Source organism: Bacillus rossius, chromosome 6 (genome assembly GCF_032445375.1).
Source record: "Bacillus rossius redtenbacheri isolate Brsri chromosome 6, Brsri_v3, whole genome shotgun sequence".
In the NCBI taxonomy this organism is placed as follows: domain Eukaryota; kingdom Metazoa; phylum Arthropoda; class Insecta; order Phasmatodea; family Bacillidae; genus Bacillus; species Bacillus rossius.
The window spans coordinates 32446793-32471906 of record NC_086334.1 but is presented as its reverse complement, the minus strand read 5'-3'; the positions used below and the strand labels follow the sequence as shown (position 1 = coordinate 32471906).

At 40.5% G+C, this 25114-nt stretch overlaps 1 protein-coding gene across 4 annotated transcripts in view; it reads right to left on the bottom strand.

The window, feature by feature from the left end:
* LOC134532988 (unconventional myosin IC) overlaps positions 1-25114 on the bottom strand; it is a 157411-nt gene that overhangs the window by 85814 nt on the left and 46483 nt on the right. Inside the window, exon 1 of one of the 4 annotated variants that reach the window (XM_063370088.1) lies at positions 9076-9232. The exons of the other annotated variants lie outside the window; for them this stretch is intronic. Coding sequence (XP_063226158.1) covers positions 9076-9086 — 11 coding nt within the window. The 5' untranslated portion in view covers positions 9087-9232. Of the gene's footprint in view, positions 1-9075; positions 9233-25114 lie in introns of those variants that run through there. 4 annotated transcript variants of the gene reach the window in all.

The window sequence follows — 25114 nt, the reverse complement described above, 5'->3', positions numbered from 1 at the left end:
ACTCCGAAGTCGAAATACAGCGTAGTTTCAACGAAGATTCAGTTGTTTCCACAATACAAACACTACACTTCAGGACAATGTTTTGGGGGGTGTAACCAACATGGCGCAACAATTAGCACGCAGACGTCGTGGCCACGCCCTGGGTAAATAGAGAGTTGCGTGCAGCTTGCACGGTGTGTGGCCTATTTACAGGCGTCCCGGCCGTACAACGGTAAGACATCGTTGTAAATTTGATGTCTTTTGTAGTACATCTGCTGCTTATTTCCCAACATTTTACGTGCATATGACTGCCTACCGCTTGCTAGATTTGACGTTCTTTACGAACACTTATTTTACCACAATCAAATTAAATTAAATTAATTTTTTTTTAATTTACTAGCTCGCTCTGAGGGATTCTGTCCCCATCCCCCCGCCCACACACACATTCAATTTTAGCGTAGAACTCATCCCCCCCCCCCCCACACACACACAGCAACCATCTTCAATACCACGCTATGGTCTCTCTTAAACGTTCCGCTTGTAATCGTCCATGTCGCATTCGCTTCGCGGTTATTCGTAGCATTCGCTTCGCGGTTATTCGTAACCTTCGCCACGGCTGTGACAGCTCGTTCAGACAGCATAATGGCGGGGATCTGTTCAGGTACGCCGCGATAAGATAATGTGCTTATCTCTCGGTTTTTCAAGATCTCTTATCAGTTATCAGATATCCGAGAAAGGATAGGTTGCCGGCCTGGATGAAAAGTACCATTACCAGTATAGTGGCACTGTATAAACTCTCTGGAAAGTTGTCACAGAAACCGTATTCAAAAGTTATCGCTTTTAGAAGGAAACTCTTGAACCAATGGCAATGAGGTTATAGAAGTGAAATAATTTCCCGAACAAATGAAAATTCAAACCGATCGAGTGCAAGTCGGAATCATTTCCGCACCTAACATGTAACTTTCGCTTGATTTGCAAACTATTTAATAACTATGAAAGCTCTTTTTTAGTATTCGGTTATACTTGCCGCCTTTTTGAGTACTGAACTTTCACAAAATGAAAAAATATATATATGTATCGCATAATGTTTTGCATAATTAGATGGCAAAGTTACTTTTTGTTTTTTTTTTTTTTTTTTTTTTTACATTTTTGTGCAGTGTGGATAACGAAATGGAATATAAAACTGGATCTTTTCAGGTTTAAAGTAAATTTTACTGGCTACTATTTGATGTGATTTAATTCATTTAACAAAAAAAAAAAATTAGCTTTCCTTTCAAAATCCTCAGTATCTTAATAATTATAACAAGGGTTAAATAAATTTAAATAACATTTTATGAAAGAAAATTGAAAAAAATTTCGCAGTAGCCACGAGAATTGCCTTTAAACTAAAACCTTTTCAGTTTTTTTTTATTCCATTTGATTCTCCTTATCCAAACTGCACAAAAATTATAAAAATTCAACATTGCCAGCTAATTATTAAAAGAGAATAGACTACATATTTTGTTTTGTTTAAATTCGGCCACTAAAAATATCTACAAGTGTGACCATGTTAATCGTAAAAATTAAATAACGACCTGGAACGGAACATACCCTATTAAAAATAGGAATATTTCCAGTGCCTAGCTATTGCCGTTTTAAAGTTAGAGCAATGACAGTAAAAATGTTTTAATTCGTATGCTCCGTGTTGTTCCAGTACCTACATTACTTAAAGTTATGTGTAACAGTTCCCTGGATATTTTTCAATATTAAATGTACACATAAATAGGCATAGTAAAAAAAAGTTCAAATTGTGGAATATTACTCGAATATTTTTACGTGATTTAAACATTTATTTTTGTATAAAACATCAACTTAAATTTAATATTATGCACCAATTTTCGCAAACACGTCAGTATATGAAATAGAGTAGTCTGGGACTATGTATTTCTTATGGGACTACGGCTTGATGGCTTGTTGGCTTGCCAATCGTGAGGAATCGGCCATGTTCGGGCGTGTCCGCCGCTCGTTGCTTATGATCAGGATCTCGGAGGCCATTTTAGATAACTCCATATCCGCTATCTTGGAATCCTCAAATTTTGAATATCTGTAATTATTTAGCTATAAATTCGGGAGAAAAAAATCCAAAAACGTTTATAAAATAAATATTGATTCTATTGATTTCTGCCTTTGGTTCGATCCTTGTTCGGTGGAAAAAGTTAATTTCGGGTAAAAAAAAATTCTTTAATAAAATACGGCGGAAAATGCCTAAAAAAATGCTTAAATTCCTCATCCACCAGCCTAGAGTAAGCTACCGATGCCATCTTGACCACCATCTTGGAAATTCGTAATTATTAACCTAGAAATATGAAAAAAATTCCAAAAAACATAAAAAATCTCTGATCAAAATAATAATTGTTTCGATCGATTCATGTCCTCAGTTTGATCCTTCCTCAATGAAAATAATATAGATTCAGGTCAAAATAAATTTATTTAATTTAATTTAACATTCAAGTGACAGGTTCAAGAAATAAAAAAGAAATAAATATATATTACATAAATTCTACAAGTACTAACAAGGAAATTACTAGCGTTTCACGACTTCTACAGTCTTCTTAGAAGCAAGCCCTTTGCATGGCTTGACACGTGTTTTCAGGGCAGTTCTACATGCCAGTGAGTTAACCAGGCACGTCTGGTAGGTTGTACAGACACATCTATCGGGCAGGCAAGGTACGCCCAGTTGTTGGCCAAGGCACGTCTATTCAGTGGCCAGAAACGCACCTGCAGCAGGTGGCAGGACGCATCCAGTTGGTACCTAGGCACACATTCGATGTTTAGGCACGTCAAGTAGGTGACAAGGCGCGTCCAGTTGGTGGCCATGCACGTCTATTCAGTGATCAGGCACGTAATCGGTGACCAGCCACGTCTTGATGTAAGCTGTGCATGTCAGTCGGTTGGTCAGGCTAACAGACCCAGTTGGAGACAAGGCAAGCCTAGTATGTGGCCAGACACGTCTATGAAACAGCCAGTAGTGGCCAGACCACCTCCAGTTGTAGACAGGCGCATCCGGTAGATGGTCAGAAACATCCAGTCAGTAACCAGGAGGTATTGTTTCGTCGATACTTGGCGAACATTTATAAACAGGACATGTTCAATATCAGGCGTCCAGACCAAGCGTATCCGAACCACGAGGCTAATAGCGTCCTGAGTACAGACATGTCAATACTCATTCTTCAAAAAAGAAGCGCAGTCAAAAAATAAAGCATATTCGGCAAAAAGAAAGCACACTAAAAAAAGGAAGCATAGTCAAAGAAGTGAGTACTTCGACAAAAAAAAGAAAGCACACTCAAAAAAGCGAATCTAGTGTCTCAAATGAGTGAACTGAGTGTTGTGCATGTAGTAAATGAGGGAATCGAATGTCAGAAATGAGTGTTTGTATGGAAATAAATCCATAGCAATTTCCTGGTTTAATATAGTGGCCCCCACGCGCGTTGGAAGTTAAACTTCACTCTTTAATAACCCACTTGACGATAAAACAAAATATTGACTAATTCAAATGAAAGATAAAAATAAACAATGAAGCACACAATGGTGGTTCATACTCGAGGTTCATAATTGTAGCCAACATGGTGAAGAGAAACTTGCAAAGACGCTTACAGCTGTCTGCATATCTATACTTTGTTGGTTATTTCCAAATCCCCTCCCCATCTCCGCCATCGATCTCCCCGCTCCGGAGCGTTGCCAATATTCGTTACGCTCTGATGAGTCATCACCTCGACGTACCTCACCGGCTGTACGGACGTTAAACTTCAAAAGAAATGATGTCACGTAAATGCGATCGCATTTACTTTGAACTTTTTATTATGCCTATTTATGTTTACATTTAATACTGAAAAATATCCAGGGAACTGTTACACATAACTTTAAGTAATGTAGGTACTGGGACAACACAGAGCATACGAATTAAGACATTTTTACTGTCATTGCTCTAACTTGAAAACGGCAATAGCTAGGCACTGGAAATATTCCTATTTTTAATAGGGTATGTTCCGTCCATGTCGTTATTTCATTTTTACGTTTTAACATGGTCATACTTGCAGATATTTTTAGTGGCCGAATTTAAACAAAACAAAATATGTAGTCTCTTATTCTCTTTTAATAATTAGCTGGCAATGTTGAATTTTTATAATTTTTGTGCAGTTTGGATAAGGAGAATCAAATGGAATATAAAAAAAACTGAAAAGTTTTAGTTTAAAGGCAATTCTCGTGGCTACTGCGTGATTTTTTTTAAATTTCTTTCAGAAAATTTAATGCGATGATCCGAGAATGGCGGGCGTAATGCGCACGCCCGCGCATGCGCGCCGTGACGCAAGGGCGTCGCGCGGCGGGGCGCTTCACGGCCGGTGAAAGCGGCGGAGCGAAAATGCCACGCGCCCGCTGCCCAGCGTTGCCAGACCTCCCTACGCGTGAACATTTACATTTCCGCATCCGCACGGAGAAGACTGCTTCCATTTATAAATAAAATTTGCTGTCGAAATTCACGTTCAAAGCCAGGGTTTAGGATTTTTTTCAAGTATTTTTTCGCTTTTATCGAGCCGTTTATAATAGTCTAAAATTTCCGTTTGTTTCGTGCTGTCATCGGCGGTTGATGGTAGCAAGTAACGTTTACGACACAGGTAGCTAATTATAGCTGCGGGCGCAGAAAGTAAGTGCGCATGTTTCACGTCTAGAAATTTTGGTATACGTAGGCCTACTTGAAAAGCGAATATTTTATTGATCAGTATATTTATCACGCCCGGCATTTTTTAGAGCAATCTACTTTAATTTTTTTTGCCCAATTTTTTGTATTATAAGTTTATCTGCAACATGAGCAACATGAGAAGACATGAATTTGCTCGTTACCGTGTTAGTTTGTTTACACATCACTGGCGAGTACTGAATGACTCGCTCATATATGTTCTAAAATATTTGCTAAATGTATTATTTTAGTCAGTAAAGCGTTAGTATATAATATGTGGTCTAGTGTGCAGGTGTGAGACAAGTTATGATACAATTTAAATGTGTGCAGTTTGGTAATAGAGAATATGGCTATAAGCTGAACAAAACTTGGGTATCTCTTGTGGAAAAGCAAAAACCAACACTAGCAGAAAGCAAAAGGAGAGGAACCACAATGGGTGTAACTCCGATTGGCCAAAGACAGACAATGCGACGAGACCACATATGTTTGGCTAACACAGAAACCAATGACAGGACAACCCTCCTCTTATTGGCTGTCACTACAGCCAATAGTAGGGGGCTTCCAGTGCTTGGCCACCTGGGGAAGTCCCCTAGCAAGTATGTACAGAGTCATGCCACCTCTCAGCTCTCAGTTTATTTCTCAACTCTGAAGATGCCTGCTGCAACGCAGAGCGAAACGTTGGTACAAAGTACCACTGCACTAGACTCAACCACAAGGGCCCAGATAGTTTATCAGACAATGGCCGCGAAAGCCTGAAACCTACTATAAGACTACGTTTAAGTCGATTTTGTTTATACAGTTGTTGACAGGAATGGCTGTCGGAAGTCAATTCCATAACGTTCCCATCAGCTGGAAGGCACTATAAATATGTCTAAACGAACAAAACACTGCCTTGTTTTAAATAGTCGATTTTTATAACAGTGGTGATAAAATTTGTTTTTTTTAATGAGATTATTAACTCACATTTAATACTCGGGAGCCGGATTAGGGTAAACGGCTACTGCTTTGAACTAACATTAACTTACTCTTAAAAAAAAAAAAACTTTTTTCGTGTACTCGGCTTTTCCCGGATTTGATACTAACCCAAAATCTCAAAGCAACGAACAAAAATGTAACCTCGTAGCATCTTGTATGAGGTTGGAATTATGGTCTCGAAGCTCACTTGAGTGTTTAAAGTGAATAATGCATGAGTTCTGAGCCTCAAGATAACAACACATAGATGGACACGTAGGTATTTGACGACTTTAACTCGGTATTCGGCTGTCAGATAACGTAGATTAACGTAGGCGTATAACTACGTGACAAGTGAGTCGTAAAAGCTTACCTTTAACAACACGCTCACAATAAAAAAAAAACAGCTCGTGCAATACCCGTCGTAAAATAATAATGACCGTCTATGTTAGATCATAGGTTTATCGTGAAGTACTAAAAGAAAACAATTTACTGCACATCATTGCCCGAGAAATTTTTTAAAATCACTATTGAATAATGTAAATTAGGTAATAAAATATAATAAGACATTATAATAATGTAAATAATATATCAGTATATAAAATTACAATATAAATTATGATTATTATCCTAAATAAAGACTGCAAAATGAACAAAATTATTATTTTGATCTTAATCGTAATGTTTAGGTGTGGTTTGTAAACACAAGTTCATCAGGCTTTTAAACCGCTCTTCTTCCAACAAATAGTCTGCGCCGTGTCTGCAGAAAACCCAAGACATTGGGCAAGCTGTGATGACCCTAGACTTTTCGGAGGGGAGAGGGAGGGAAGGGAAAATTTGGAATAACCCCCAGTGATAAGGGGGTGTGGGTTCGGGAACCCTCCCTCAGAAACTCTGTAAAATAAGATCTTTAAAACCTTTTTAAGGCAGCCAACCTTAAATTCATTTAAGCCAACCCGAAACTTAAATTTCGACGATAATGGTCTAATTTATCTTTTTCCGGTGAAATTACATTATTATTCAAAAAAATATAAACTTTGAAAGTTTTTCTAATGTGAATTTATTTAAAAAAAAACAATTGAAATCGAAAGGTTTGCACTTTGAAAATAGCACCAGCACTTTGAATAATTTGCTAATAATAATTTGATTATTCCCTTTATCAAGAATTTCCATAACTTGTTTTTACATAAAAATATACAAAATGGGAAAATAAAAATGAAAAGACCGTTGTGCCCTGGGCGGTAGCCCAGCTTGCCCCCTGGAGCGTAAAGAACTGTATTTAATGGAAGCTAACGTGCCGATGTGATGGTGAGGTAGAAAGTGACTCCAACTATGCATGGTCACGGGCATTGGCGTAGCTGTGTTCATAAAGTTGGGGGGGACAAATAATGATTTTGATGTCATGTAAACCCATTCCCCTCTTACTAAGACGGGGGGTCGGGGGTCCTCCACCGGAAAATTTTGATTTTAAAAGAGCAAAATAGCGCTTTTTAAGCAGTTTTTGTATCTAACCATTGGATACATCGATGATAAAATTATTATTGTTTCCTTAAGATAAAATTTGATGAGTGAAGAAATTACAAATAAGTTGGGCAGAATAATATTATAAAATAAAAATATCACGGTCTAGAAAGTTGGGGGGGACAGTCCCCTCAACCCAAAAAGTTCAGGGGGACACGTCCCCCCTGTCCCCCCCCCCCGGTTCCTACGCCCCTGGTCACGGGCACGCCATCTCGTGACACTTCCTAACTACATGTGTGTGATCATCTGTGTTCGGGATCATTCTGCCGCTGGCGTTGTAGTTCGGTAACTGTTAACTCGTAAACCAGTGGCAGGACTGTTGTTTTGTTGTTCCTCAGAGCGTGCGCACTATCGTAGGTACTCGTTCAACTAAAGCACGTAGAGTGTGCCGGAGAAGGAAACGATACGAAACACGAGACGTATATAGGAGTGGCTGGAGTTATGGAAATGGATGATGCTGTTCCCAGGACCCTGAGCCAACCTCTTGATGCGGCACGAATCCTTGATACTGATAAGTCAACGTCTGTGTCACTTGATGTAGTTTGTCTCACGCTTACACTGTCAAACTGATACTACCCGGCTTAGTATGTAATTTATGTTTGTTTGTTTTTTTGTAAATGGAACAGAAAAATTCATGTAAAATTACAGATATTTGTGAATTTGTACAATTACATGAAAACAGCTGTATCACTACAAAATAGTGTTCGCGGTAATACTGGGTTTGGATTCTTACCCGGAAATTTATGTGCTTTGTGTTTGTGTTGCCCCAGTGCCTCCAATAGTTATTTGCAAACTGTAGGTACTCTGAATAGCTTCTAGCATATTAATAAACACGGTAAAAAAATTAAGTCAAATTTTTTAATATTCGATAATATTTTTCATTGTTTAAAAATTTAAGCTTGAATGAAACATAAATTAAAATATTAAATGATGCACAAATTTTCGTAAGAAATACTCAGTATTATTTCGAAAAACGTATTTCATGAATGCAAAAATAACCATTGCCAAATGTTGTAAAAAGTTACAATATCTTTCTTGTAGTATTACAAACTATTTCTTGGCAACTGGTTCCCAAAGGAATGTTTTGTAATAATACAAATATATTTTCCTGTGTGTTATAGTTAAAAATCCTATTTTGATTATCATCTTTAATTATAATAAGTTTAATTTTTCAATTTTGCATTTTTCACTATTCTAATACCATTGACCGTATTATTACATTTGTAGACATAATAAATTCAATGCTAACAACAAATTATTATTTCACGCTAGAAACTATTTGTAGCAGTCGATCGCTATTAATAACAATTAATAATAATTACAAAAATAAAATAAACAAATAAAATTGTATAAGTAATAATAATTAATAACAAGGAATTCCATTAAAGTATGTGATGACATAGAATAATTGTTGACGGAAAATGTTGAAACCAAGATGGCTTCTTTTAATTGCCATTCCTTAGAAATAAAAATTGTATATTATCAAAATATTTTCTTGATGAATTAGTATTTTCAAGTTTCTCATTGGAAAATTTACTTTACAAAATACAATGCTTAAGATTCCTTTTTAAAAATAAAGTTCATTAAATTACAAAGTTGTGTCTAAACCTTTGTGATATATTATGTAGGCTACGTCTGGCAACAGAGCATACCGAAACAAGGATAGCGATGATAGCAGAAATAGTGCATTGGAAATAAAAAGTGAATCTCATTTTAATTCCCATTGCAAACTAACGATGAGACGTGCAGACCCAGCACAATTGCGTAAGAATTACAATTTCAGCCTATCATGAAATGAATCCGGCGAGTTTTTTTCCCGTCTCTGCTCAAGGTGCACGCAAGCTCCTGTGCATGCCCGAACCATCATCAACCCTCGGCCACGGCTAAAACACGGGTCGTCACACTTTTACCTGGCCGCCATGACGGAAGCACCCAACTAACGCAGCGTCTGCGCCGGAGTCCACACGCGCACTGAACAACCTCTTCTTTTTTTTTTATCGGCCGAGGCGGTGGCGTCGCAGTCGTCGGCTGATAATTCCGCCGCCTCCACTCCGCGGGAGCCGAGCACGCACAACTCCGCCCGGCTCGCAGCACCGGCGCAGCCTTGGGGCTCTTCGCTGCCGCCGAGAGTCAACAAGGGCCCGTATCCCGTGCGTGCGTATGTACCCCTCCCCCCATGGCTCGGGCTCCCCCGCTGGAATTAAGAATCCGCTAGGGCCATGCATATTTCGCGAAAAGATTCCGAGACTAGTTATAAGTTAAAACACTTTAGCATCGTCTGTGTTTCGTGATTGGGTGAGTTTATTCCAGGCGCATGTCCAATGTTACAGCACCAATCACAGAAATTCAGTGCGAAAGCGAACGCGTCCTGAGTGGCCCGGTCAAAAGAGGCAACGACTCCTCTCGCAAATGGACGCCAATCACAAGGAAGAAACCTCTGGTGTGGGTACATCACCCACATCAGTCTAGTAGTCATTCAGATTTATTCGCGAAAAATGCCTGCCCCTAAGAATCCCCTATCCGACAAGGCCTGTTATCGCTTGCAAAAAGCGTGACTGCGAAACGTGTTTGATGTCAAAAACTTTCTGTATAGGTATTTTAAAGTTGTATGCTCATTCCATGCATGCAGGCCAAATTATGGGCAGTATACAACATACAAGAACCGTATCAGGAGATGACGTGTCGGTTAGACAAACCCCCCCCCCCCCCTCCTTCAGGGAAGTTTTCGGCGGGGTCAGAGGTCACAATCCTCTACGCACTCGGACGACAAATAGCGACATGCTCATTGTCTAACGACTCTCGTGAGACCTGCTGTCAATTGGGTGGCTTGGTGATTCGGGACACTTTATTTGAAGAGGCTTGGTAGGCTCAGAGGAACTGTTGTGCAAATGCAGACGCGGCGCGCGAAGGTAACTTTTTTTTTTCTATTCTAGCGTATTTTGAAATGAATCCGCGAATTGTTTTCAGTTTCTGTTCATAAATGTGAGTGATGGTCGTGTGCTGGGCTCAACCCTCGATCAGGAGAGACACTTGCTGGCGATAGAGGGCCACCGAGAACCCTGTGGCGAATGAAGCCGGGCCTTAATTCGTAGGAAGCGGTCTTTTGGGTGACAGCCTGAGTCGTCTCTTTGTTTGGAACTTGCTTTGACGCGAGTAACGTGCAGTAGCGGATCAAAGGAGGCATTGTCCCCCCACCCCCCTCCCCCCCCCCCCATCCTCCCTCACGCTATCTCACAATACCTCCCGCAACCATTTACAATCATAATACTACCGAATTACTAGGGGCATGCATTTTTCGCGAATAGATTTCGAGACTAGTTGAAAACCAAAACAATGTCGTATCGTCGTGTTTCGTGATTGTGTTTATTTCAGCACACCAATCGCATCACACCAATTCAGTTAGGAAACAAACGTGTCCTGAGTGGCTCGGTAGAATACGGGTAACAACTTCTCTCTCTCTCTCTCTCTCTCTCTCTCTCTCTCTCTCTCTCTTTCTCTCTCATTACATTTATTGCTTTTGTTTTTTTTAAATCGAATAAACTCAGTTTATCGTCGCGTTGTGCCTTCTACATAAAAAGTAATCATGAATCCGCCCGCAGTACCAAATAAGGATTCAAGAAATTTGGCTGCGGTGGTAGCCATGTTTGTATACAATTTTTCAAGAACAAGGATATTTAGTGATCTATTATTATTTGTGGTTTATTTTTATTATATATGTAAATTCTGTCCTAAGCAATTTTTTTTTAAATTAATTCATATAGATTTGTCTAGAAATGCTATCTCATTGGTTGCAATTTGATACGTTTCCGTGCATCGTGGAAACAGCAGGCGCGATAGTGAAATGGTCCGGGAGATCCGTCTCCGTTTAGGTATTATTACGTTTACGTGTCTTTGAACAGGCCTTAGACCAGCTGCGTGTCGGTTGTCGAGTCGCACGCACGCCTTTCTGACGCAGTAGGTGGGAACAAAACCGAAAGGGAGGGGGAAGGACGAGTTATGGGGGACGGGGAAACCCGATATCTCACCCGCAACTTCTTCCAAACGGCTGCGTCGGCGCTGCTCAGCCGTGGACGGGAGTAGAAGATCTTGGACTGGTGGAGGTGGGGTTAGGGGGGGAGAGGAACTCGTTAACCGCCAGGACCGGTTTAAAAATAATGCCGGGGAAGACTGTGCAGCCCCGGAGGACGTTATAACCGCCTCACTCGCCACGCGCGGGGTCGAGGCTTCGGAGAGACTGCACGCGCAGTCTTGTTTCTTCTACCCGTCGGCCTGCTTTTGTTCTCCCCTCCTTGAGGTCACGTCCCAGGGGCGCAGGAGAGCGCACATGGAGACGAAGCGAAGTCGCCGTCGGAGCACTCGTCTCGCAACGAGGCGATCCGGGTTCGAATCCCGGCGGAGGTCACACACGGGTCTTTCGCAAGTGAGTTTCCTCGGGGTTGTACTGTCCCCCTCCCTCCCCGTGTATTCATTCCGGCTGTGAATAATCATCCCACAGGGTCACAGCAGAAGCGTCAACGTCGCGAACCGTGGACACTGCTTCTCTAGTCCTGCTATTTCTGTTGCCACCAATCACAGCACTGGACACGAGACTTTCATTTTTTTTACCAACCTGTTTACAGTGTACGGAGGTTAGTCTGGCACTGGAATACATAGCGAATTTTGACATGTGTCTGATAATACGTAGGAGCATGCATATTTCGCTAAATAATCTGACAGCTCATTAGACTGCAATGAGGTAAGTTTGCGCTAGTGATTTTTCCCTTTTAATCGGCGGTCATCTGAAAGAGAAGCCATTGCCCTATTTGGCCGGGCCATTCAGGAAACATTTGCTTTCGCACGGGATGGCGTATGACTGGTGTACTGTCCGTAGATATGTACCTGAAAGAAACTCAAGCCATCCACGAAACACTATGGTACCAAGTTTTAACACACAGCTTATTTGAAAATCGTTTCGCGAAAATTACATGGCCCGAATAATACGTTGTAAAATCTCATTTTCATCACCACGCTCAAAGACGTTCATCGTCTATCCCGAACACACGAGTGTTACTGCAGCTAAGGAGAGGTGATGGTGCACAAACCGCACTGTTTACCTTCACAGTCTATTTGCCATACGTCTGTCCCAAAACTAAAACTTGTGCTCTGTCTTCTACGTACATACTCTTATCTATGGAAGATTCATCAGATATATGATGTTCCCGAATAGTGAGTATGTTACTTTTATACCACTGTAGCCTTAAGCAAAACTTCATTCAAATTCAAAGCTCGCCGTGAAAGGATATCCGAAATATTTTGACGCTAACACAACTTGGTGTACCAACAAAGAAAAACTTCTTCGGCAGTCATTTGTGCGCGTTAACAATTTTTTTCTCTATTTTAATGCATTTTTAAAATTATTTTCACATTAAATTAAATATATTTAATAATAAAGATAAACATAAAATGGTGTATTGACAATAGTTGGCTGGCTAAGCAATAGACTAAGTAAAGAGACCAGAAAAATCGCGGAATAATTTAGTGATACGATAAAATTATACCTTTATGCTGCTTCTGACATTGTTTCACTGTTAATTTTGAGGACTGTGGACCAATTAGAGACACTCAACCAAAGAAGTGCCTCACAAGTCAGCAGTCAATGCACAGGTGACATTTTCCCCAGTGTGCAGAGGATCCTAGAGTCTACCGCTACCCGAAAGGTTGTTAAAACAGCGAAATTTTCCAGTCCCTAAATATGTAACACGTTTTACTAAAATATAGCGCCTCTAGCCCCTCAGAGGAAACAAGAATGCATGAAAGGACGCGAGCAAATGATTTTGTTAGGAGCCTTAAAACTGGTCTGAAGTTCAACAAAAAAGGCTGATTTCCTCAGTCTCATACTCCGTGTTGGTTTCATTTTATTTTCTTGTCATTAAAATTAAATGAGAGATGTTCCTGTAAATTTCTTAAGAGGGCGCTCTTGCCAATTATGTTTCGTCTCAAATTTTCTCAACAGATATGTAGAACCATGTATTTTTCGCGAAAATATTTCCAGACCAGCTGTGTGTTAAAAAAAATTTTGTAGCAATGTCTGTGAATCGTGGTTTGCTGGGTTTATTTCAGGCACATGTCAACTTTCAGCACACCAATCATAACCATCCACTGCGGGGGGGGGGGGGGGGGGAAATGCTTCCTGAATGGCCCGGCCAAAGAGGGCAATGGCTTCTCCTGCAAACGGCCGCCAATCACAAGGGAACAATCGCTAGCGCAGGCATACATTATTGCAGTGTAATGAGCGATCATATTTTTTTGGCAAGAAATACATGTCCATACGGATATGTATATCTTCAATTTTATTTCTTTATTTATTACCCTCGTCCAGTTTTCAACAAATACGTGACAGCATTTTCTTATCGAATTAATTAAATTTATAACATAAGTAAAATGTATAAAAACCAATAATTTAAAAAATGTAATTACATTACAATGGTTAACTTAGATTTAATTTAAACTGGACTTGTAAAATAATGAACTCAATGGAAGTTTTGTTTTGACTTCATTTTTGGTGTTATTCCACAGTCTGCTGGCTTGTGAACGTAAAGGATTTTTTACGAACTGTACTTCTATATGCTGGAACTCTTACGTTGTTTTGTACCTGTGAGGTGTATCTCGCATTAGCTTATCGAATAGGTACTTAGGCTTATAATTAGAGACCCGGAAAATTCGCGGGTTCAATGACCTCCAGGATAGACTCCAATATCATCTAACACACTCGGGCAAATGCCAACTGTTCATTGGCTGCTGACTTGTGAGTCGTCTCGACTGGGTGGCCTGTGATTCGACACTTCTATGAGTGAGGGTCTCTAATTGGCCCTCAGTCCTCCAGATTAACAGTGAACCAATGACAGAAGTAGCACTAAGGTATAATTATTTGAATTTTAGCATAACACGGAATGAACCAGCGAATTTTCCGGGTCTCTACTTATTATGAATAGAGCCACGGAAATTTCGCGTATTCATTTAGTCGCAAGCTAGAATGCAAACCTCCACACTGTCGCACTGTGTTCATGATTGGACCACAGTTATCTGGACACGCCCGTCTACGACCGTGAGCCAACGATGTCCAGCTAGGAGAGAAATAAGCGAATCAGGTAGTGCCAAATAACAAGGATAAAAATGTTCTCGCTAAGAAATCAACCAATGGGAAAGTAAACATGGGTCGAGCACACCTATAACTTTGAATTCTATCCCGAGGCCAGAGGAATCTGCGAACTATCCGGGACTCTAATTATGAATGATCCAGTGATTGTCTAGTAGCGGTAAAACGTGAGCTACAGCCGCCCGGCGATCGAGACGGAGGCCTGCGACCCACTGAAGGCGACCACGCCCCATCTCGGCAGTACAGAAACTCTTATCTAATCGGGCGGCGCTTGTGCTCCGCCATCCAACAGGGAGCTCCGGAGTACGACCTCGGGAACAGAGGCGCGCCTTGTGCGTGCGGGCGAAGGTCGCTCGCTCTCGGCTGCTCCGAGAGGCGGCAGCCTCGGCGGTTCGACGGCGTGAGTCATCGTGCGCGGCACGGCTTCTCGGCGGGTTTACCCGATGTTCCCAGCTGATCTGAGCACTGTCTAGCCAGGGTGTCCACAGTTAGTACTTTCGTACTAGATCTAGTACTTTTATAAGTTTTTTAATGGTCTAGTACATTTACGCTCAGATCTAGTACTTTTTTTTCTCTTTAATATAACAATATTACAGTAACTCCAATATGTTTTATTATTAAACATAATTATTATTAAAAACTATGGAATATATGTGTGTGGTGTGATATTTAAGTTAGAGCATTGCAATTTCATTATGCGTAACTTCCTAAATTGTTAAAACCATAACAAATTATAATTTAGTACTTTTTTTTTAATCTAGTACTTTTCCTTGTGGACACCCTGTGTCGAGCGCAAGGATCCGACGCTATAGTGGCCACGTCTGCATGGCCACTTGGTAACCGGGCGAGGCCATTTTTTTTTATCAGATGCCATCGCCATGTTTGTTTGAAGCTCAAAACGTTGGCTGAAGTAATTTTTTTTGCTTCGTGAAAACATTTTCAAATTATTATTTTTTTTCTGTAGAAGTCTCTGTTTATAATGACGTAGGTTCTAACCTATACTTTCTAACCATCATCCGTTATAATGTATTGTGTACAGATTCTAAACTTCATCTAAAAGTTTAGCTGAAACAATTTTTTTTTTTAATGAAATGGATTATCATCGTAAAAACAGGGGTTAAATGTCCGATTTCAAGTGTGTATTAAAACTGTGTGTATCACTTAACGAGACCAGTCGGTTGCACAAATAAATCTGGCCTAGAATTCTTTAAAAATTTGTACAAACAAGTGTGAAACAACAGTGGGTTTAGAATTGAAATTTGTTTTCTTTCGGTATGTTTACAACTGAAATAATTCTATTTAAAGACACAATTTTATGGTCTTAAAAAAGGACCTACCTGGGCACACATGTGGTGTACAGAGCTTTAAAAGAAACCACGCGGTTTGAAAACTGCTCGAGATATCCGAGTGGCGTGTGTTTACGAAAATCATTTAAGAGTACGCCGAGGACAGACGAGTAGTTACGTTTCAGAATTTTATGAGCGTGAAAATGGCTAGAAACGTGTGTTTTCAGAGTAATTTTTTGGATATTAAACGCCCAGTACAAATCCTTGAAAGCTCTCGAAGGACTTGCACCACAGCTTTATCTTCATTTCTCTGCAATATCATGTTACGGTTAACACCAACTGTCATGGTTTCCCTTTACACGACGAGAAGACTGCGCGCCAGTTCAGAGCCTTGCGGTACCGCGCTAGAAACACCAACTAACGTCGCACTTATCATCCCGCCTCACTAACACTCCTAGACTAGGCGTGGCCCTTTAATGGAAAAACGAGCTCAGAAGCATCATCCTGGAGTACAGACACATTCTTGGGGGGGGGGGGGGGGGAGAAAGGTGTTAAATAAAAAAAAATCCTCCACGAACAGGTTTAACTTTTCACAACGGAACCCAGAACTTGGAGGTCGAATTTGGCTATCTGGAGCTTCGAAGAATTCTTCGTTTATTTGAAGTGCGCTCTTCGTTTAAGAATTTTCGTTTAGGCTAGTTGCAAAATGTATCAAGTTGAAATACACTCCTCGGAAATTATATTGCTAGACATTTTAGATACCTACATTTCAATTATCTGAAGCCACAGCATGTGTTAACGGGAGTATCACTTCATCCGGCCCAAGTTGTTACTCATGCTGGGTCCTGCCACGACATCCCGCATCGCTGCTTGTGGGAGTTGGTTACACTGGAAGCGGCGAATGGGAGTGTGTACACAAGGTGTACCAACATCCCCTTCCCGTCTGCACGCGAGCCGGCAACCTGACCAACCACCGGCGGCGTAGCTTCTCGGCTGGGCTACATCTGCCGAGCAGTGAGAAGGATGTTTCGAGTGCCCTCAACTATAGCATTCATTCTAGCGAAACGTCATTTCGAAACATTATTTAAACATATTATTCTGCAACACCTTAGAATCTTGTTTAACAACAAATTAAAATAGTTATTACTTCACGACATGTTTCCCGATGAATTTCTCGAAGTAACATCTTTTAAGATAAAACGAAATTACACAGAAAAAAAATTATATCTTTTTAATTTCTGATTTTTAGCTTTTTCAACTTTTGCTATTTTACTTTTTTTTTCCCAGAAAATCACAAAAATGTATTTTTAAAGTTTTATTGCACTGATAATCCAAAACATAACGATCGTGGCCGAAAAACTTAATCGACGTCAATTAAAACAATAAAAACTAAAAACAGCCCGACAAAGCAAACCCAAAGATACAGGAAAGTGATTGAAAACAACGAAAAGTGACGACGGAGAAGGCAACAAGAATTTATTCGCCTCATTTCGGGACCTGAGATCCGCCCCTTTCGACAGGCGAGACGCTGGTGACTGCAGTACATGACACAGCAAATGTTTTTTTAAATGGAACAGAAATACTTATGTAAAATTAGATATTTGTAAATTTGAACATTTACATAAAAACAACTGCATTAGTGCAAAATAGTGTTCGCAGTAATACTGGGTTCGGATTCTTACCCGGGCATTTATGCTTAGTGTTGTCCCAATACCTCCAAAATCCCTGCTAGGCCAAGTTTATAAACTACGCAGAAATCCAACACGCAAAAAGTTCAATAACCACGATTCTTAATACCCGTTTATAATGCAAATTACAACGTAGCATCGTTCAACTTCCTAAAACTTAAAGACGCAGATGTAAAGTGCATAGAAGGGCAAGATGCTATTTTTATTATATACATCGCGTTTGCTGTTGTTAAACGGCAGCACACTGAAAGAAAATACACATTTAAGTCAAATTATTGACAATTTCTTTTGTTCTCTTGATATATGTGAACTATCGAAAGAAGCCCGGGTTAGAAATTTGTTATCTGTCTGTTTTACAATTTTCAGTTAGTGTTGGTGACGTCTTGCAAAAAATCGTGATTTATAAACGACCGTGGTTTTCTTGGTTGGTTGAGTGTTGCGTTACTTGCGTAGTTTATAAACCAGGCTTACCGTCTCTGATGACCTCCTTTTCGCAGAAAAAGAAAAACCCATCTTAAAAATAAAAAAATAATAAAAACTATATATACACACGGTCCGCGACTTGCGTGTGACGGAGCTGATGCACCTCCGGTTGTTCCAGCGCAGCGGCTCGCGAAGCAAACAAAGCAATCGTAGCTCCACGATTGGCGGAGATGATATGGGAGGAAGAGAGACAGCGCGTTTCGCAAAGTGCATTCCCCAGAACCCGTTGCGCGCACTGCACGCGTCGGTGGGGGGGGGGGGGGGGGGGAGGGTAACGTGTGGAAATCCGTATGTTTCATCTCTGCGCGCCAGCCGTGGTCAGCATGGCGTGCGAGGAAACAAGGAATGAACAGTGCCGTGGGGTTTCTGGTCCAGAGCTCACTGCGACACGTGATGCGCGACGTTTTTCCGCCTGCCTTTATCTCAGTGTCCGACAGTATAAAGCCGCGTGTTCACGCGCGCCAGCAGTTCGCAAAAAAGGAGCGAGACGACAGGGTTCGAGCTACGTGCCAGGTGTAAACAGGCCAGGGCGAGTTGCTCGCGTGGGCGAGTTGCAACGTGCATGCCAGCAGCTGCCAGGCGAGCTACTTCGAGCAAATTTTGTTTTTATTGGCCACCGCACGGTACTGGCCAGCTCAAGGAGTATAGAAGTAAACAGTGTTCACTCCCAGGTTAAAAATCATTCCTTATTTTTCTGTCCGAAAGCGGTCACTAACGATTCCGACACTACCAACCACACTGCAAAATACCAAAGAAATGTATTACTGTCCCGAAAAAAATATCAGGAGGGAACACGTGAACGCAAGCAGTGTGTAGGGTGCAGAGGTGTCGTATTCCAGTGAAAATGGCAGTACGTTGGCGTGACGAACAACATATTAAATTTGTGGGGTTGTACAGAGACAACGAAGTCTTGCGAAACTGTTTCACCCCTGAGTAGGTATAAAAAAGAGGGGATGTCGTAATGCGTGATATGAGTATTGCGGGTTTCGCACCGAAGGATGTACCAAAACAAATGCGCTCAACGTATTTTCAAGAAGCTAAAAAAACAGCAAACAGCAAAGCAAGTGGAGCGGAAGTAGACGCTGCATACACTCCGACATTAAAACGGATCAACGTAATGGATGAAGTCATCAATCACATCAAAACACTCGAGACACAAAAATATTTTCGAACCTGGTTAAGTAAATACAACCTACTTTGATAGGTAACTTGTTGACCAACGAAGGCTGGCGTCACCACAATCAATGTTAAAGCGATTATTTTGTTCAGCATATTGCACAACATGTTGAGATTCATTGATAACAACATCCATAGAGTTAAATTCTATACCGTGTTTAGGTAAACAGACTTAATAACGAAAGGATTGACTGGTCTTACAAGATATGTTTGTAAGTAAAAACAAGTATATACAATCTGTGACAATATATTGTATGAATCCTCTGTTTACTGATTTCCTGTGATACAAATATAAATGAAAATACACACATAAAAAGACTAACAGGCTAACGTTTTTTTCGCGAAAAAATCTGATCGTTCATTAGAATGCAATAAGGTATGCCTGCGTTGGAGATTTTCCCTTGTAATTGGCGGCCGTCTGCAAGAAAAGTCATTGCCCTATTAAACCGGGCCATTCAGGACGCGTTTGCTCCCGCGCTGGTTGGCTGTGATTGTTGTGCTGACGGTAGACCTGTCCTGAAATAAACCCATTCAACCACGGAACACAGACAAGGCTAAGTTTTATCACACAGCTGGTCTGAAAATATTTTTCACTGAAAATACACGGACGAGTTTAACATGATTTCAACGCCCTTGCGGTTACAGCTGAACATCAATAACATGAGCACAGTATGGTACGAGTAAATTAAGTCTATTCCGACGTGATCAAGAATCCGCGAAATAATATTTGCTCTAACCACGCGCCATTAAAAATCAAATTTAAAGATAAAATTTAATATCCAAAACTACTTGCATCTAAGCAACAAATCAAAGAAACAGATCTCTTACACCTGTGAAAACATGTTCGACAGTATCATTCCCTTTCATTAAAATGAAGGGGTTGGCTTTATATGCCTCTCCTTTACAAATGGCTGGATCAGTCCCCATAGAACGCAGGGCTATTTTGTTTTACAGCCCTCCTGGGCGCGACAAGCCCAGAGAGGCCGTAGCCAGACGTCCGCGGCCATCGATTGGCTAATTACGCGGTAATTGCATTAACGACGCTGTCCCTCGGCGCGCGCAAGGTTGCCTGCCTGCTTGGAGCGGGCATATGCAGGCATGCGCTCTGGATGGGTCTTCAAATGAAATAGATATTTCTACGAGCGGCCAAATTACACAACCTTAATCTTTTTATATATATAAAAAATAAGTGTATTGCCAAGAGAAACAACATTCGGCAGAAGAAAACGTAAAAGATAGTTATTTTAGAGTTTTAGTTATATCAGTTTTAAACATTAATCACTGTTTAAAAAATCACTCAGAAACACAAACCAACAACAATGTCTTGGTTCTGTTGCCTGCTGGACAGAACATAATTCGTAGCGCAGTTGGAAGTCCTTGGGCCGTCGTCGGCGCGAAGAGTGTTTAATAAGGCATCGGTGTGAATTTGTATCGTCTAAATTAATCACGAATTTGTCAAAGTCAGTGCAATTGTCAAAAGGAACCGTTAATACCATGTCAGTTAAGGGGAGGTGACAAGCTCGTTGGTGATGGCAAATCACGGACGAGCCAAAGAGCCAAACATTAAATATAATTATCAGTAAAAAAAAAAAGTGGCTCGAGCTTGTGGTTGGTGAGACAAAGGTTCCGTGTTTGAATTCCAGCTGGGTCGGGAATTTATCACTTGTGGAAAATATTTCCTACAGCAAGTTAGGTAAATTTGTTTCGTAGTTTAAAACAGGTTTGCACGCATTCTCTTTCCTTGTTTTGCTTATTGTCGCTCGAGATTGACAAAACTCACAAATCAACCAATTCTAAAACATGTGATGACGATGGGGATATGATCATTTTATTGCATCCTACCCGGTCTGGTAGTGTACAAAGAAAAAAAAATTCTGTACTTTTAAAAAAGATTCCTCTGGAAACCGGTTGCCAAGAAATAATCTGTAATGCTACAAGAAAGATATTGTAACTTTGTACAACACATAGCTATGGTTAATTTTGCATAAATGAAATGCATTTTGCGAGATAGTACTGAGTATTTCTTACGGAAATTAGCGCATAATTTTATATTTTAGTTAATGTTTCATTCAAGCATGCTTTTTTGAACTATGGAAAAGATAATCGAAAATAACTATTAGGCAGTTAGGCATTATTTTGTTGTATCTTGGTTATTATGCGCGCGGTTGGTAGTGGAAATTTATTCAGGGAACTGTTTACAAATAACTGTATCTATTGAAGGTACTGGGACAACACAATCATCCGAAACCCAGTATTACTGCGAACACTGTTTTCTATTGATACAAGTGTTTTCATGATAATATACAAATTTACTAATATCTGTGATTTTACATGAATATTTCTGTTCCATTCAAAAAAATATTTGACAGTGTAGGGGCCTTTACCGTCCACAGGAACACACTAGCACTAGCTATCACGCTGCGGGTTAAAGCGGGAGGGAGCTTACATAACTGGCACTAGAACTGGCACTAGGACACTAGCTCAGGGGCAATTAGAAGCTTGCTAACTAAGCTCTACGAACGAAGTTCATGAGTTAGCCAACCGCGAAGGAGAAGGATAAGATCGACACGGGCCTTAAGCCCCTCCCACTGTCATCCGATCTTTAAACATTTTACATCGGCTGATTTTGGCTTGTTTTCCGTATGTTCGTGTATTGATCTTTCTGTGTCCATTCTTCGGGTTTTCTCTGCAGTTCAATCTAGCAATAGCATATGTCAAAAATAATGATATAAATCTGGACTTGGTATCGGCCAAATGAGCACACTGAAGTGGATTTATCATGCATAGAGCATAGATGTACAGCACAGATTTATTATGTCTAGCCATGAAATAATCGCGGCTCTAGGTATAAGGAAAGGCACGAAGCCGATCATCGAAATGTTGCGGCGAGATTTATGAACCTCCTCATCCCCTCGCGTGTTTTGATTGGAAGAGCGCCTCGTCGCCTTACGCCTTCAGCCCATTTCGTAATCCTGTGGGGAGCAACTAGGTCAAAGGTTAGGAGCTATAAATCGTTTTGCTTTCTTCGTATTAAAAAAAAAAAAAACCTGCGGTCACGAACAGCCCCAACCAAGCTACACTAAACTGTGGAAATTTCGAAGGTAGAATCATTTCAAACTCTCACAAACACGCAAACAGGTATACACAGAAAATGTTTATAAGATACTAACTAATGAGAAAATGTGCACGTTCACCCAGAACTTGGAGATCATTTGAAGAGATATTGAAATGAATACCATTATTATACACGTGAACTGCGTTCTAACTGGATCATAGGTAGCTTTGACATGCTTAGTAGAACAAGAAACCAGTAGCAATATTACACAATTCAAAAGACCCAATCACACGGAATCATGCCAGATAGTTAAAGAAATAGTTTGTAATACTACAAGAAAGAAAGATATTGTAAATTGGACAAGATATGGATATGGTATTCAGACTTATATGAAATAATTTTTCCAGGTAATACTGAGTATTTTTTACGAAAATTTGTGCAAAGTTTTATATTTTAATTGATGTTTCATTAAAGCATACCTTTTTTAAACCATGTAAAATATTATCGAATATTATTTTTTTTTACTTTACTTTGTTTTATTATACTTATTAATGTGCGCAGTTAATACTGGAAAGCTACTCAGGGAACGTTTACAAATATTTTAACTATTAGAGGTAGCCTACTGAACAATACGAACCATACCGGTAAGGATCCGAACTTAGTATCAATACGAACACTAGTTTTGTAGTGATACAGTTGTTTTCATGTAAATATGCCAATTAACAAATATCTGTAAGTTTACATGGATATTTCTGTTCTATCTACAATAAAATTTAAAATTTAGTGTGCTTACTGGTAGATATCTATGTCAGAAAGCGTGTCAACAGAACTGAATTTCAATTATTCAAGTAAAGTAGATGTACGAGTTCTGTTCTACCGGAAGATTTCGCGAAATCATCGGGCCTCTAATTATTGGAAACGATTTTTCGTGTTCGTAAACTTAAATAATAGTTGTCACGATAAAAATCAAACAGTTAAAAACATTATATTTAAATTTTTGTTTTCCGAATAGGCGGATGAAAGTAAGTAGTGCTAAAAAAATTTTTATTTAACCGCGAAACTATTATATAGCGCGCACTGTAAAAAACTTTGTGTAGATTAACACCAAATGTATGATACAGCAATGTTCTAACCATGTGTTGATGTATTTTTACTCTTGTATTCATGTGACAATACAATCAGAAGTGGAAAATTGCAATTGCAATGGATTCGTAAATATGTCATAACTGTTGTGTTTTTTACTCAGTGATATATAAATTCACCTACGTATGCAGGTATATTTTTACCGCAGCTTTCAGTTAATTTTACTGCGTCGTTGAGTAAATTTACATCAAAAATTAACATGTTAAATTGAACTGTTTAAAAAAAATTAAATTTTTTGTAGCGTATAGCTATGTGTAGTTTAGAGCAATTTTTATTTATCACCTTTTATTTTTCATGTAAACACTTCTAACAATCGAGTGATTTGGATGAGAGTTGATAGTTTACCGTCTTATCCACTGGACCATCGTGCACACTAATACATACTGTTACGATTTCCCGCTTGGGTTCGTAAAGGATAGCCCAATTAAAGATTTTTATCAAACACACAGTTTTATTTATTACCACTACTTGTCACTTACAATTAATCGTCTAAGATGGCAAATAATTAACTACACTTAAAGAAATGTCTATTCCCCAGTCACTCGTTCCACACACCTCGCTGGGCCGCACCTCTGGCGCAACTCTCGCCACAGCACCCCTCGTGGGTCTCCGCCGCGGGACTCCGTCGCCACGCTCCGCCGCCGCCGAGACTTACTTCCTCTTCACCGAGATCCCACTCGACTCCTCGCTCGCAACTTCGTTCGGGGCTCCGCCGCGCCCGCGACTCTATCGCCCAGAAACTCCGCCGCGGGAAAACTCCCGACTCCACAACTCACTCACTCCCTGCCCTGGAACCTTCGTCCAAGGACTTCGCCACTCTGCCGCACCCGCGGCACTATCGCCCGGATCTCCGCCGCGGGAGAACTCACTCAGTCTCCGACTGACTGACTCGAAGGTCGGCCCAACCTCCTTATATAGCCCTTGGGTTCCCGTCCAGAACAATCGGGCATGTCTCCGAGATATCGCGCGACCTTCGCCGTCGAAATGTCCAGAAACGCGTCGTGAGTCCTGTCGAAGGAAGCGGCGGCTGCTCAAAGAACGCTGATAAACGCAACAAGCATCGGGTTCCCACAAAACGCGCCGATAAACATGTCTGAGTCCTTTTATTCCGCAGTGCGGCCTCTTTTAAGTAACTCGATCTGAGGCAGGTGCGCGCTGCGACGGTCAGGATGTCGCGAGATAGTATGACACGAGATACCAGGGAGAGGATGCGGGTGGAAGGGGGCGCAGACAGGCCGAACTAGCGCGGCGATGCCATGCACTGCAGCCAAGCGCGATCGTAACAATACTTTAAATAATGAGAATAGCACTTTTGTAACCTAGTGTAAATTAAATGGTGGTTTGTCAGTGTGAATTGCAAAATACCTTATATTTTTGCATCCTTGGTAGTAGTCAATTTACTCTCAATTTACACTTTTGCACCTTTAACATTGCGTATGTTTCTGCCTACAGTATACTGACAAAAACAGATTAATTTAACTCTTGATGTATGTGAAATTTAATCTATACATCCAAATGTGTAGAGACCCGGAAATTTCGCGGATTCATTTAGTCGCAAGCTAGAATGCAAACCTTCACACTCTCGCACTGTGTTCATGATTGGACCGCAGTTGTTTGGACACGCCCGTCTACGACCGTGAGCCAACGATGCCCAGCTAGGAGAGAAGTAAGAGAATCAGGTAGTGCCAGTTAACAAGGATAAAAATGTTCTCGCTAAGAAATCAACTAATGGGAAAGTAAACATGGATCGAGCACATCTATAACTTTGAATTCTATCCTGAGGCCAGAAGAATCCGCGAAATTTCCGGGTCTCTACAAATGTGTAATGTAACACGTTAATTATTGTGATAACAGTTGTAAATTCATGTAATTTTTACCGAAGCCTGTAGCACAATTTGGTTTTCTAGAAACATTTGTGTAAAATTAACCCCGCCGGGGCTAGTTTTTCCAAATAACACGACAAATTTAAAAAATTTCTAAACC